Source organism: Telmatherina bonti (genome assembly GCF_933228915.1).
Source record: "Telmatherina bonti genome assembly, chromosome: 12".
Taxonomy (NCBI): domain Eukaryota; kingdom Metazoa; phylum Chordata; class Actinopteri; order Atheriniformes; family Telmatherinidae; genus Telmatherina; species Telmatherina bonti.
In genome coordinates this window covers 31,774,678-31,788,222 of record NC_136610.1, presented here as the reverse complement: position 1 = coordinate 31,788,222, position 13,545 = coordinate 31,774,678, and the positions used below count along the sequence as shown (strand labels likewise).

The window sequence follows — 13,545 nt, the reverse complement described above, 5'->3', positions numbered from 1 at the left end:
TAGCTAACAAGCTAATTATTTAGCTTCTTGACTATTCAGCTAGCTCGCTAGGCTAGCCAGCAAAGCTAGTTTGACAGCTCCCCAGCCGAATAATCAGCAGGGAATGTTTGATAGTTAAGAGTATATATTGCTAAGTTGATGTTAGGATACAACTGCCTAGATATGTGTTGTAACACCGTGTGACTTGGCTACAAGTGTCCGAATGACAGAAGTAAAGTACTCAAACATAATATATGGTTAAAAAACGTAACTGCCTAGATATGTGTTACGTTTTTTAACCATATATTATGTTTGAGTACTTTACTTCTGTCATTCGGACACTTGTAGCCAAGTCACACGGTGCTACAGTAGCTGCTCTACTATAAGTTACGGTAGCTATATATCATAAGTTAAGTGGGGGGAATTACAGCAGTCTTCATAGTCTATTTGTTCTGTTAAAGAAGCTAAATCTGTCCACATCTTAAAGCTTCCTAATGCCTAACTTAATAACACATTCACATTGTCAAGTAGTTTCTTTTAAATGAGTACTGAAGAAACCAATAACACGTTCATCGTTACTCTTGTTTATTACAAAACTTCTTTTACAAAGCCAACATTGTTTAATGATTTACACTATCTGAGTCATGGCAAAGTACCTGTTACTTCGTGCTCAGTTCTCTATTGTTGAGATATGTTGGTGATATCTGGGAACTTTTTTTTAAGTGTGATAATCTGATTATTGCATTCCAGCTGTACAAGTTTTGAGCAAACTGTGAAGGAAATCAATGTAAAGAGGACACACTGCATGTGATTATTTGTGCTTTTCTGTTCTTTTTCTTCTTTTTATACCAGCATGAAAGCAGGAAATACCTTGTAGCTGGTGCACCTTTTGTTGTGCTTTGTTCTGCAGTTTACTTTCAGCTGCTGGCACAATATGAGCCGGCTGTGGTGTACGGCATTGTTGCTCAATTTGTCCTTCCTTCAAAGATTTAGTGGGTAATTTAGCTAATTCAGATAATGGAGTGTTATTGGGACTACTCAGTTCTTGTCCTGTGAATATACTAGTTCTACTGGAGAGTGACCTCTTGTTATAAGTCTTGAGTGTGTTTAAAAAAAAAAGCTGTTAGAGAAGAAAGAAAAATAAGTGACAGTTTAGAAATATAATCCAATATGTCTCAAGCAAAGTGTCACTTAACTCTGTTGATAAATGCCAACACAGAGTGACTTAACATGGGTTACTGCAAGGGAAATATTTTAACACTGAACCATAGCAGCGGAAATTTGTGTGATTCTGAGTCACCGTGATAGTATCACAACTTCCGTTTAATTTGACTGATAAGAGAGCAGCAGACTGTTGGGGTGTAAAATGTTGCATCACCACATAAGATCTTAAGTTCTGCTGACATTAATGCAAAGAACTCTACAGTCAATCATGTTTGAAGAGAAATTGAAGATATTTTAAATATAAAACACACAACGTAGTCTTACAAAACTAACGGCTCTGGGTAAAACATGGCTTCTATTTCAAGCATAAAATAAGCATTTGCCTTAACCAAGCATTGTGTGAAAAATAGCTATTCCCATCACAACTGGGTTTGACTTACTGTGACCCTTCAGCAGTTCCAGCTTTACATATGGCATATTAGTGACTAAATACTTTTAAATCTGATTTCACAATAGAGTTAGTTGTTAGAATAGCCATAAGATGCAACTTTTAATAACAATGTTGTCTGACTTGAGAAATCGAGAGCTTATATCTATTAACTCTAAAACAAATCTTGGCTGCTCAGTGCATTATGTACTGATCCAAAAGGAGTTACAAGATGTACCTTTTTGTGTGCCACACCCCATATTGAATTGTTTGGCGGTTTGTTGTTTATCTAAAATAAGATAATATTTTTATGCTTGTTTTCTAGTTGTGCAGAAACCCTGTAAGTTTATAGATTGTGGTTTGGGTGTGTGTTATGCATACACTGAGCACAGTGAAAAGAAACTGGATACACCTCTCCATGTCAAGCAAACAATACAAAAATTTGCTTGATTAAAAACCAGCTTATCTGGTTACTGCTGGATACATTTCAGGCTTCACATTGATTCAGTCTGTGTTACACAAATCAAGAATGGTGAAATTACGATTCAGGATCTCTTGTATTAAGGTTTCCTTGCCAAATCTATTGATAGTGTAAACGGGCAATATTAAAAGCTAAAATTCTCCAGCATTTTTTTTAAATTTCTGGAAATGCCTTTCTCAGCAACGTCTCTGCAGACTTTCTAAATGGATATTGGATACATTTCATTGTTTTGAATAGTTTTGGGTATGCTTCTGTGTATTAACACATATTGTAAAGCAGGTAACACAAACTGCAGCAAGTAATGTATGTGTAAAATAAAGTTGAAGTTTGATCTTTCTTTAGTTAGTTCTGAAATAACTGCTCTAGATATATTTTTCTTTTGCCATATCTATCCAGAATCCCATCAGTTTATCAAGCAAATTCTTTTAGTCCCCAGTTGTAAGAGAGCTCATTTTTGTTGTTTTATTCTTCAATCACGAGTTCCTTTTTTCTTTTGTAGTTTGCTTCTCAGAATGTCAGCAGGAAAGAGCTCAGCCATAAACAATACAGCCTTTACTCTGCACCATTTTAAGTTTCATTCATATGTTGAATACACATTTGCATTTGCTTGTCTCTGTTCTTGTTTGTGGTTTTGACAGCCACTCCCCAATGTTAATGTATCCTATAAAACGAGAAGTTCATGGGTGTGGTCAGCACAAAATTACCTTTTTATCCATCATTATCCACTTGATTATCTTAGCAGTGGCCACATGCTAAAATTAAATACTAAATCCCATGTAAAGGAATTGAGTCACACAGCACAATTTTGTATATATGTATTATATATATATATTTTTTTTTAAATCATATTCTATAGAACCAATGTGGTGATGAACTACTCAGAGGTGGAATCTAAAGTCAGAGAAGCCACCAACGATGACCCCTGGGGACCATCAGGACAGCTGATGAGTGAAATTTCTAGGTAAGGAAAACATCCTGTTTTACACGCATGACCGACTGAGAAGTGTCACACACTACAAACAAGTAGAGCCTATTCTATCTACATTTCCAAGTTTTTTTTTTTTTAGTTTATTTTCATTTTATGTAGAAAAAAATCGCTTTCCCTTTGACAAAACTTTACGTTTTGAGCATGCCCGCAAAAGTCCTCCAAGACAGTATTTTTATGCCAGCCAGGAAAAATCCCATTAAGCTGTGCTGAAGATAAATCTCACAACTGCTGCCACATCTGCATAACGCGATAATTAATCAATTTCTCCCAATAATAACTGGTTTTAAAATGGCAAATTGATGTTATTTTTCATTAGTTTAACAAAATCTAAATACATTTTTCCTTTTGTAATTTGGAAGCTTTGTTCAATTTGTCTAGTGGTTGCACTACACGTCATGTTATTGATTGGATTTGATTGTTAAATTTTTAATTAAATGAGATTTGCTCATTTTGTTTGGAGTGCTGTGCAAGTCATGTTATCCAAATTAACTGGATTTTTTTCTTTTTATTTTTTACAAGTAAGTTTTTTGTTTTGTTTTGTTTTGTTGTTTTTTTTCAAATTTGATAGGCTGCTTTTGAAATAAATCCAAGGTTAAAAGTTTATAATTACTGTATTTTTCTACAGAAAAGAAGCAAGTTATTGCAGTTTGACTCATAATGGCAAGATGTACATGCCCAGGACTACTAAACTTTCCCTCACTTAGAGTTGGGACATGGCACTGATGCCCTACCCTGGTCAAATCAAAGCTACTTCTGGCCTGTAGAGGTTTTATTGAAATAATGTCTGCTTGTGAAGTCTCTTTTTTTCTGCATTCATTCTGACAGATTTAAACAACTCTAAAAGTTAAACAACATGGAAATTACCTAAAACCTCAACATTTACAATGCTATTTTTGGAGGTCTTCAAAGTGACACATTTTTGCACGTTACTTCATTCTTTATAGTTCAGATGTAGCTGTTCTTGGTATGCACCGCAAACACTGATGGGCTGAAAAGACTTGTAGTAACAGAAATACTTTCTGTAAAATTCCCTGAGACTTAACTATTAGTCTAAATTCCTCTTTTTAATTATTTGCTGAATGTTTGTATAAACAGAGCCACCTTCATGTATGAGCAGTTCCCAGAAGTGATGAACATGCTGTGGGCCCGCATGTTGAGAGACAACAAGAAGAACTGGAGGAGAGTCTACAAGGTGGGCCACAGGACTTTAGCACCATCCCACAAAAACACATGCTTTATTGTGACACAGGGCTAAAAGACCTAAGTGCGTAGTACAGTTTTGATTAGGTCGAAAACAAGATTGAAGCTCAGTTTTTTTTTTTAAATAAAAAAAAATTAATTCACTCATTCACATTCCGCTCTAAACCTTGTGCTTCTGTTTCTCAGTCCCTGTTGCTGCTGGCTCATCTAATCAGGAATGGGTCAGAGAGGGTTGTAACCAGTACCAGAGAACATCTGTATGACTTGAGATCATTAGAAAGCTACCACTTTGTAGGTATGGTATCAATCTAATCTACATCTTTATTTTCTCTCTGCATCTAAACTGAATCTTTGCTTTGCACATTTAGTTTTGATTAGTGTAGGGGTGGTCCACACTTCATTACTGTAGTGTTGAGTGTTTATCAACAATAGTATTGGTGTGAGCTGTAATGAATGGACAGAGGTGTTAAGCAACAACTAATCCACAAAATCTTAGACCACACACAAAAACACATCTTTACTAAAGCTACTTTTCACTCTTTCCCAGCAAGCGTATTTGAAGTGCTTTTTAAATTAACAACACTTCCAAGCTGTCTTCATAGTTATGTAAGAAAGTTAACACTTCTTGTGTAAATTTATATTTATTGATTCTTTTAGATGAGAATGGGAAGGATCAAGGGGTGAATGTGCGTCAGAAGGTGAAGGAGCTGGTGGAGTTTGTTCAGGATGATGACAGGCTTCGAGAAGAAAGGAAAAAGGCTAAAAAGAACAAAGATAAATACATCGGTGTATCCTCCGACAGTATGGGATACCGACCTTATTGTAAGTCATATAAACTCGCTGATCTAGTTATTTTTCAAAATCTCCTGTCTACATGGAATTATATTCCTACATGTTCCTTATTGTAATGTTTATGACTATAATGATGTTTGAAATGATAAACAAAGAAAAGTAGTTTCCCAAAAAAAACTCTCCTGTTTTAATTTTAATTTCTTCTTTGTAGCGGGGGATAGGTACGATTCCAGTGACAATCGAGGAAGGTGGGATGACGACTGGGATAAGAGTAAAGGGCCATTTCCTTTCAGTGAAAAGTTGGGTGAGATCAGCGACAAAATTGGGAGCACAATTGATGATACTATAAACAGGTTTAGAAAGAAGGATCGAGATGACTCACCGGATCGGTTCAGGTAAGAGAAACAACCATGTTGTGTATTGCAATATTAAACTTTGTCATATAAACTACTATAAATAAATGCTTATGATCAGCTTGGAATAAAAAAGGATCTGGCTCCAGTTGACTTCCATTAATATTATATTAAAAAAAAGAATTTACTGTTATCATTGGTCTAATTGTAAACCTTTGCAGTGCTACAGTTGAGCAGATTTTCTGAAAGAAGACAGTTTTTAAAGCAATTACCCTCATACAGAGAACGGCCTTGGTTCATTTAAACGAGCTTGTCATTTTCTCTGCAGCGACCATGAGGAGGAGCGGGATCGTTCATCCCGCAATGGTCAGTCACGAAAAGAGTTCAAAGATGAAGAGGAGACTGTTACGACCAAGAGTGTACAAATTGTCCAAGCAACAGAGACAACAGCAACACGGAAGAGAGGAGTACCATCCAGAAAAGTAGACCTGGGGGCTGCAGCTAACTACACAGGAGACAAGAGTCCAGATACTGCTGCCAAACAGGTAGCATGAGCATGATTTAAATATAAGTGAGATAAGAACTTTGCTGCTTTGCTTGCCTCATGTTAGAATTTTATTTTTGTTTTCCTTTTTCCAGACCCAGCCAGCAGCAACCACACAGCCGTCCAGTACAGGACTTGCTGACCTGTTCATGGTGGACACACAGCCAAGTCAACCTTCTGCTACTGGTATAACATACATAAATTCTTATAATAATTGGGTATTTTAGTGAGAAAATTGTCAAAAATTGATGTTATCAGTTGTGTTTTAGTGGTTTTCCGCAGACAATTAGGTCAAAGCTGTCAACAGAGAAGCTGCTCGAAGATGCAGTCTCCAATGGCTTCTGACATATTTGACGCTAGAACGTCCAGGAATAACCAGATTGAGAAGTTCTGAAGTAGCAAGAGGCACACACTGAACTCTGTTTTGTGTGAGGATGCATACCTGCTGATACTAGCTTCAAATTTTGGGGACAGCAGGGGGAGGGAGTTGATGTATAGGAACTAAGTACAGCAGATGTTTGTTGTTTTTTTTTTTTCTCTCTGAGTTGTCCCTGGTGAACAGAGAGGGCTGGAGTGCTGAACAGATGTTCAGCATCCTCCACCTACCTATTGCTTCTACCCCTCCCCTTACACTGAAGGAATGCTAACTATACAAGAATGACACCTGGAGCTTACCTGTTTAAATCTGAATTGTTTTTAGTTTTTGCTTGTTTCTCAACACAGACCTGATTGGTGGATTTGCTGACTTCGCCTCACCCACTGCCTCTGCTGTAATTTCCACAGGATCTGGTGGGTTTTAAGAGATTTTTTCTTCTACTTTTTTCCTTTTTTTTCCCCCTCTTTTGTTAATGTTAGTGTATGCTGGAGTATGCTGTCCTGTTGCAGTCATACTGCTAGAATATTCAGAGAGATGCTGGGAGGGAGCCCTGGCCATATGGAGCCTGCTACCTGCTCTGCATAATAAGAACAGACACACATCAACTCCTGTTATGGATGACAAGGAGACAGGGACAGAAGAAGAAGTTGGGGGTGGAAGAAGCTTTGAGTGAAGGAAAGAGAGAACAAGCGGGGTCGGTTCAATGAAAATTTAACATGCAGCAAAACTGGTCACTGAATGTCCTGCATAAAGCTACAAAAAATTAGTTTTATTCTTTCTTGCTCTGACAGATTCAGATTTACTTGTTTGACTTCTATACTTGCAGCTAGACAGCATGTCTGGATAGCAAGAACAGCCATTAATGCATGCGTGTTTTTCTTGTTCATTTTGCAGTGGCAATGCCCTCTAGCCCCAATGGAGAATTTGGAGAATGGAATGCCTTTCCTGGAGGTCAGATACCAGCTGCTTCTCAGAGTGTTGACATCAGTGGAAATAACCTTTTTGGGCCGATGACAACAGGTTCTGCTGTTGCCACAGCCCCAGTTTCAGCTGCAACCTCTGGTCCCGCCTCGGCAGACCTGTTCAACTTGATGGGGCCAACTCAGTCCCTCACCTCTTCCCAGAGTCTAAATTTTAGCATGAGCAGTACGCAGAGCATGAGCACCACAGGCCTCCCCCAGTCTAAGTCACAGGTATGCATGATTGCACTTATGTACACTTACATGCTTTTTAAATTATTTATTTATATACATATCATTACAAGACATGTATATTGAGCCTAAATGGAAAACAGTTGGAAGCAAAATATCTGCCGGTCCTTTAGCGATACATACTCAGGCAGCATGCATGGTTCGATGTTTTTGGGTAATATATTTTCTCTAGTTGAGGTCAACTGGCACAAAATACAACACAAATTTAAGACTTTAAAAAAAAAAAAAAAAAAAAGAAGACAGATAAGAATATTTTTTTAAGCTGACTTTAAAAATAGTGTGTGTAGCAGTGTGTGTCCACCTATTGAACCATTTTCTATTTTCCTCTGCTGTTTATCTGTATTGGCCTTATGACTGTCGGGTCACTGTTGGGAAGACCGACTCTTTTCACTAAGTTCCACATCTTTATTTGGAGCCCTCTAGCACCACCAGTGGGGCACAGCTAGAGATGTCACTTTGAACCAGATTAAGAATACAAAACAGGATGTATTTAATAGTTATAGTATATGAAATCACTTTTCTAAATTAATATTTGAGTGGATAAATTTTGAACCTTAAGCAGTTAATTTTTTAAAGGCCAAAATTAGTCACTTTTGCTGAGCAATAATGTAAAGCTGTAGAGGCCTGTCCTCACCGAGAGCAAAGACTATAATGATAACTTTTGTGAAGTTTTTGTAGATATTGCCCTAATGCAATAATTTAATGAAGTCTGCACCACTATTATAAAAAGAACGATCCTATTAAATTATCAAAACACAGCCAGCATCTCATCAACCCCTGCATGGTGCTGAAATCTAAATAATTTCTTCATACAATGTGGTTTTTTTTTTTTTTTTTTTGCTCCTCATGCAGTATGCTGCACAGCTGTAGAAAGTCGCTAAAATTCTGCATTTCATTAAGTTTTTTTTCGCAAAATAAAAGCAATATTTTGTAGTTTCGACAAACAATCCTTGTGAATTGCGGGTGTTTCCATTGAACAGCATTTAGTGAATAAACCGCAGTTCTTGTAAAATTTCCTTTGGGTGACGAGATTTTGTTAGAATTCCGGCTCATGCAAGGTAGCCACGTAGCGTTATTTTGGGGCTTGCTGTGGAGAATTTGCTAAAGCTTTTCAAAGCTTTTCTACCTCATATAGTTTTCTAGAGATCTAAAATTCGCTGCTGTTTGTTCCACACCGCACCATCTTCACCAGAAATGAACTGGTCACAACCCCCCACATTGCATCCGAGGACACATAATAAAAATTGAGACTTTTCCCGAAATGTTGGTGTCCATTAGCATTTTTTTTTTTTTTTATTGCGATATTTGCACCTACTGGCACAGCTGGAACGTACTCTAGCAGTGTGTTCTTGGCATCACTTTTTACAGAAAATTATTATTCATCATTCTGAAACCACATATTATAGTTGTTTAGTGTGGCCGCTCTTTTTTATTTGGAGAACTGAAGAGTTCACAGTCTAAACTTTGCAACATATGTTCGTAAAACTGACTGATGACACAAGCAAATGCGATTTTAGATTTCATTTGTATAAGAGGTCACCAGGCTTATCCACAGTCTGATCAATAGTGGTGTTTTTCACCAACAAAGATGACACACAGAGCAAGGTGTGTAACAAACTAAACTAACTAAACTCAAGAGACCCAGAGTAAGTTGGGTTTTTTTTTTGGTTTTTTTTGGCCAAAGACCTGTCCCACCCTGACAGGTTCATCAGTCATGAGCACAAACATGAAAACAATCCACTCTAAAGAGAACATTCCCTCCAACATCGTCACAAAGTTGCAATGACACACGTGCTCTGCTGAATTGCTTTGCCCCATCATCACAAAAGCTTTTCTGTCATTTAGAATTGAGATAAGTGCTGCCTTCAGGATAGTGGTGATCTTAAAAGCCAATATGAAGAGTTGTAGAGCATGAATATAGTCTTTTTAAGATTAATTTTATCTTGGTTAAAAAGTGATTCATCTCACTTTTTAAACTATTTGCTTGGATACATATTTTAGTTTTTAAATTCATGAACAAAGTACTGTGATCAGCCATGAGATTATGACCGCTATATAATATTGGGTAAGTTCTCTTCATGCCGCTGACAAATGATATCTGTGGGACACTCCTTTGAATCCCAATCCCAGGCGTCTTTGTAGATAAAACATTATATTATATCAAGATTACCTTGCCTGTCAGTGGTTTTAATTTTGTGGCGGATCGGTGATGGCAGAAAAAGGAAAGAATAACCTTCCTCGTTGACAGTTGTGTATTAAGTACAAAACAGATACTCTGATCCTGTAGCCCACAATGTATACCTCTTGGGCAAGCTTGTTTAATAGAGACATACCGTGTGTGATTGAAAGCATGACAAGCATGATGGTGGAGCTTAACGTGCAACCTCACCAGATGCTTGTCTCCCCCAGAGACCACCCACTTACCACCCACTCCTCCTGTTACTTTCACTGTATGAAAGAATGAGTTTCAAAAACATTCAAAATCCAACAAAACCTTGCATATGATGACAGCATTTCTGTGTTAAAAGGTTGTTGACCTAGTTTTAAAAAAAAAAAAATCTGAGACAACACCCACCTCTCCTGATTTCTGCAGTTACTCTTCATTGTATGTTTTCTAATCATTACTAGCAGATTCCTCTGACAGTATCGAGATTAAGTGGGTCAGGCTAAAGGTTGGAGGTCTTAAATTGTGTGAAAACTGCAGCTTTTTGTGATTGTTTCTCAGTGTTTTACCACTGATTTACATGTGTAGATTATAGCATGAATGAGTCCTTTTAGAAAACAAATGAATCTGTCTTTACCAGCCTATTCAGAGCATTGGGAGTCCTCTACAGCCACAGCCTGTGCAGCAGGGAGTGACCTCCCAAAGTGCCGGAGCCAAAGCAACTCTTCCATCAACCTGGTCAGATCACACAGTTAATATCAACCTGGACTTCTTGGGGCATGGCATGCAGCCCCCAAAGCCCAGCCAACCCAGCCTCAACACCCTCCAACAAGGTCTGATTAAGCAGTGACATTATGTCTTTTAAATCACACTGTCGAACTTGACTTAAAAAATTGCTGTTCTATTCATGGTCTTTTTCTGTTTTTAGGCAATCAAGCACCTGCCAACATGCTCTCACAGGGCTTTTCCTCGATGAGTCTTGGACCTACAGCAGTCAGACCACCTGTCAATCCAATGATGCACCCTGGTGTTGGAATGGGAATGAACATGGGTATGGGCATGGCCCCTAACCCAAACATGATGGGAATGGGGATGGGCATGAACATGGGGATGCCTGGTGCAATGGGAATGGGAATGGGGATGGGGATGAACCCTGCAATGGTCCAACAGCCCAAGCACGATGCCTTTGCTGACTTTGGAAACTTTGGAAAATGATGGAACTGGAGAGCAAAGATTATCAGAAGAGGTGGCAATCTGCCTCCGTCCATTGGTGAAGGATCATCATGAGCTGCAAACAAAGAGTACTTGAATAATTTCAACTATCTCATCACCAACATCCTACAATCCTTCTTTTTTTTTTTTTTTTTTTTTCTTTTTTTTTTTTTTAAAAAGTCATGTTTGTGTATTGATTGAACCAATGATCTTACGGTCAGAGAAGGCAGTGAAACAGACACAATGATGGTATCGGGTCTCTTTGGCTGGATGTTAGTTGGTGAAAAAGTGCCACTGAGAAAAACGTCAGGGGGATTTGCTTTATAACTTCAATGAATTAAAATCACCAGAATAACAAAAATAAATAAAACTCAGTAACTACGTAATTTTTGTTGAGATTAACTCTCATTAACTGCTTAATAAGTTTGGATAAAATGATCAGCCATTTTAACTTTCTAACAGACATTTAAGAATGTCAAATTACCTCCTATTATCTATTTTTGTGGGGTGTGTGCCCCCCCCCCCCCCCCCCCCCGTCTTCCTTTGATCTGTAAATAGAAAGCTGTAGTCCTTAAAATAACTTATAAAGTTCCTATATGAGAGGCAGTGACAGTTTGTATTATATAAACCAAATCTGAAGATGAATTAAAACAAGTAAAAAATGCACATTAATGCACTGCCTTTGTACATAAATGCCCACACCCCAACTGTGACTCAGCAGTAGGGGTAATAATTATTTTGCAGTGAAAGTTGTTAATTTAAGGAATTGCTCCTTTAACCAACCATCATTTGTGGCCTTTATTTAGGGGAAATATCTATATATTTTACTTATTAAGAATATTATAATTTTGCTTCCAAATCAGCAGAAAAACTCCTCTTACACAAATTGTGAGTTCTTCATTACAGCACATGTTGCCTGAAAGACCATTGCCTTTTGTCTTCAGCTAACCTGGAGAGACGGTGGAACTGTGCAATGCTGAAGATTGCTGCCAGAGTGAAGCTTCTGTACCATGTACAATGTACGTTCATGCTTTGGCCTTAAGCCAAGCGTGCTGTCTGCTTAATATCTAATGCAAGTGAAGGTTTTTATTTTTCTCTTCATTCTATGCATTTTATTTTTCAACGTTACCAGTCCGTTCAGACCAGTGATGATTTTCAAGCTGCAAAAACACCAAAATGACACCTGAGATTCATTCAACGTAGTGGCTTCAGACTGTTAACTGGAAAAAAAAAATCTTCTGCTAAATGCTGCCTTCCATCTTATTACATTAACGGTGGACATATTTCAGTCATCAAAGTCTGTTTGTTGCAACCTAGGTACAGAAGATTAAGCGAGAGGAAGCACGGACCAGCTGCAGTTTGAACACAACCTGTTTGTGATGTTATTAAATGAAAAAGTGTTGTGAGTTAGGACATCGTGATCAGTTCATTCAGCTGTATTTTGTGTTACATGTACATAATTCTGCCCCTCTGGTTCAAGTGCCTCCTGACTCTGGTAATGAGTGATTGATAATCAAAATTGAATCATGGCGGCCTGACATTTTGATGCGTCACCAATTCAATTATTCACTGAGGGCAGTGAAGGACTGAAGTTGTGCTTTCCTCTTCTTGTAAGGGCTCAATAGGTTGAGCACATTCACATGTTGTACTTTGCAATGATGTCTGAAGCATTATAATGACCAAAATCTCTTTGCTATTTTTCTAATGTATATCAGTAGAAATAATTTCTGCATTTTTTTTTTCTACTTCAAATCATTCTGATCCTCTCTAAAATGGCATTGTTACCGAAACACTAGTATATGTATATAACAAATCTTTTGAGAAAATGAAATACTGCGTTATTCTCAGTCTGTTTTGATTTACGCATCAAGATTCTTTATGGACGACATTAAAAGGTTGATTGAAATTTGTTAATGATGTGTGTTATTTGGTGTGCTGTGTCATTAGACTCATTCAAAAGTGCTTCAAGCAGCAAAAGCAAAGCTAATATGCTCGGCTGTGAAATTGCATTAACTTAATGCGAGTTTAACTTCGCTGTTTGGTGGTAATAAAGAACAGTCCTTCGGTAAACAAATGCCAAGTACATTACAGTGCAGTTAACCTACAAGACCAGAAACTAAATGAGGGTGTTGTGAGAAATTTTAAGTCACAGATGCTTTTGGTGCTCAACTCATCGGTTTTATATTTAACATTTTTTAAGTAGTTCTTAAATAATTCCTAAACTGTTTAAATTTAGTTTCTCTTCACCAGAAAGATGGCCTAATTTCTTTAGATAACACATGGAGCGCTGTGACCTTCTCGTATCGTATGAAGGTTTGTTGAAGCACTTGTGACAAACACGACTAAAACACCACTTTGCATTAAACAATTGACCCCATTTTTCCTCTCTGGAGAGGACTGTTAATGGGCTACACTAATAATATTCTGATATATTACATAAAAAACAATATATACAGTGATGAACTAAAGCTCAGCTACTCATAAAATATGTCCCACTTATGATATAAAATACACAGAAAGGGGGTCAATGTGCAGAGAAATTAAGAGAAACTAAAATAAGACACATCCCTCCCAGACAATAGCAACAAAATCATTCTGACACTCATCCAAAACTAACCTCTGTCATTTAAAGAGGGGAAGGGGGGGGGGCAACA

The 13,545-nt window shown here is 37.6% G+C and overlaps 1 protein-coding gene across 2 annotated transcripts in view; it reads left to right on the top strand.

Moving 5' to 3' along the window:
• clint1a (clathrin interactor 1a) overlaps positions 1 to 12,745 on the top strand; it is a 13,169-nt gene extending 424 nt beyond the window's left edge. Inside the window, exons 2-12 of one of the 2 annotated variants that reach the window (XM_079250374.1) lie at positions 2,908 to 3,012; positions 4,135 to 4,231; positions 4,426 to 4,534; positions 4,897 to 5,061; positions 5,243 to 5,426; positions 5,713 to 5,929; positions 6,024 to 6,114; positions 6,652 to 6,717; positions 7,199 to 7,497; positions 10,320 to 10,512; positions 10,608 to 12,745. In XM_079250374.1, the coding sequence (XP_079106500.1) occupies positions 2,908 to 3,012; positions 4,135 to 4,231; positions 4,426 to 4,534; positions 4,897 to 5,061; positions 5,243 to 5,426; positions 5,713 to 5,929; positions 6,024 to 6,114; positions 6,652 to 6,717; positions 7,199 to 7,497; positions 10,320 to 10,512; positions 10,608 to 10,894 (1,813 nt within the window). In that variant the 3' untranslated portion in view covers positions 10,895 to 12,745. The remainder of the gene's footprint in view (positions 1 to 2,907; positions 3,013 to 4,134; positions 4,232 to 4,425; positions 4,535 to 4,896; positions 5,062 to 5,242; positions 5,427 to 5,712; positions 5,930 to 6,023; positions 6,115 to 6,651; positions 6,718 to 7,198; positions 7,498 to 10,319; positions 10,513 to 10,607) is intronic. The other variant, XM_079250375.1, reaches the window with a different exon arrangement.
• The last annotated feature ends 800 nt before the right edge of the window (positions 12,746 to 13,545 follow it).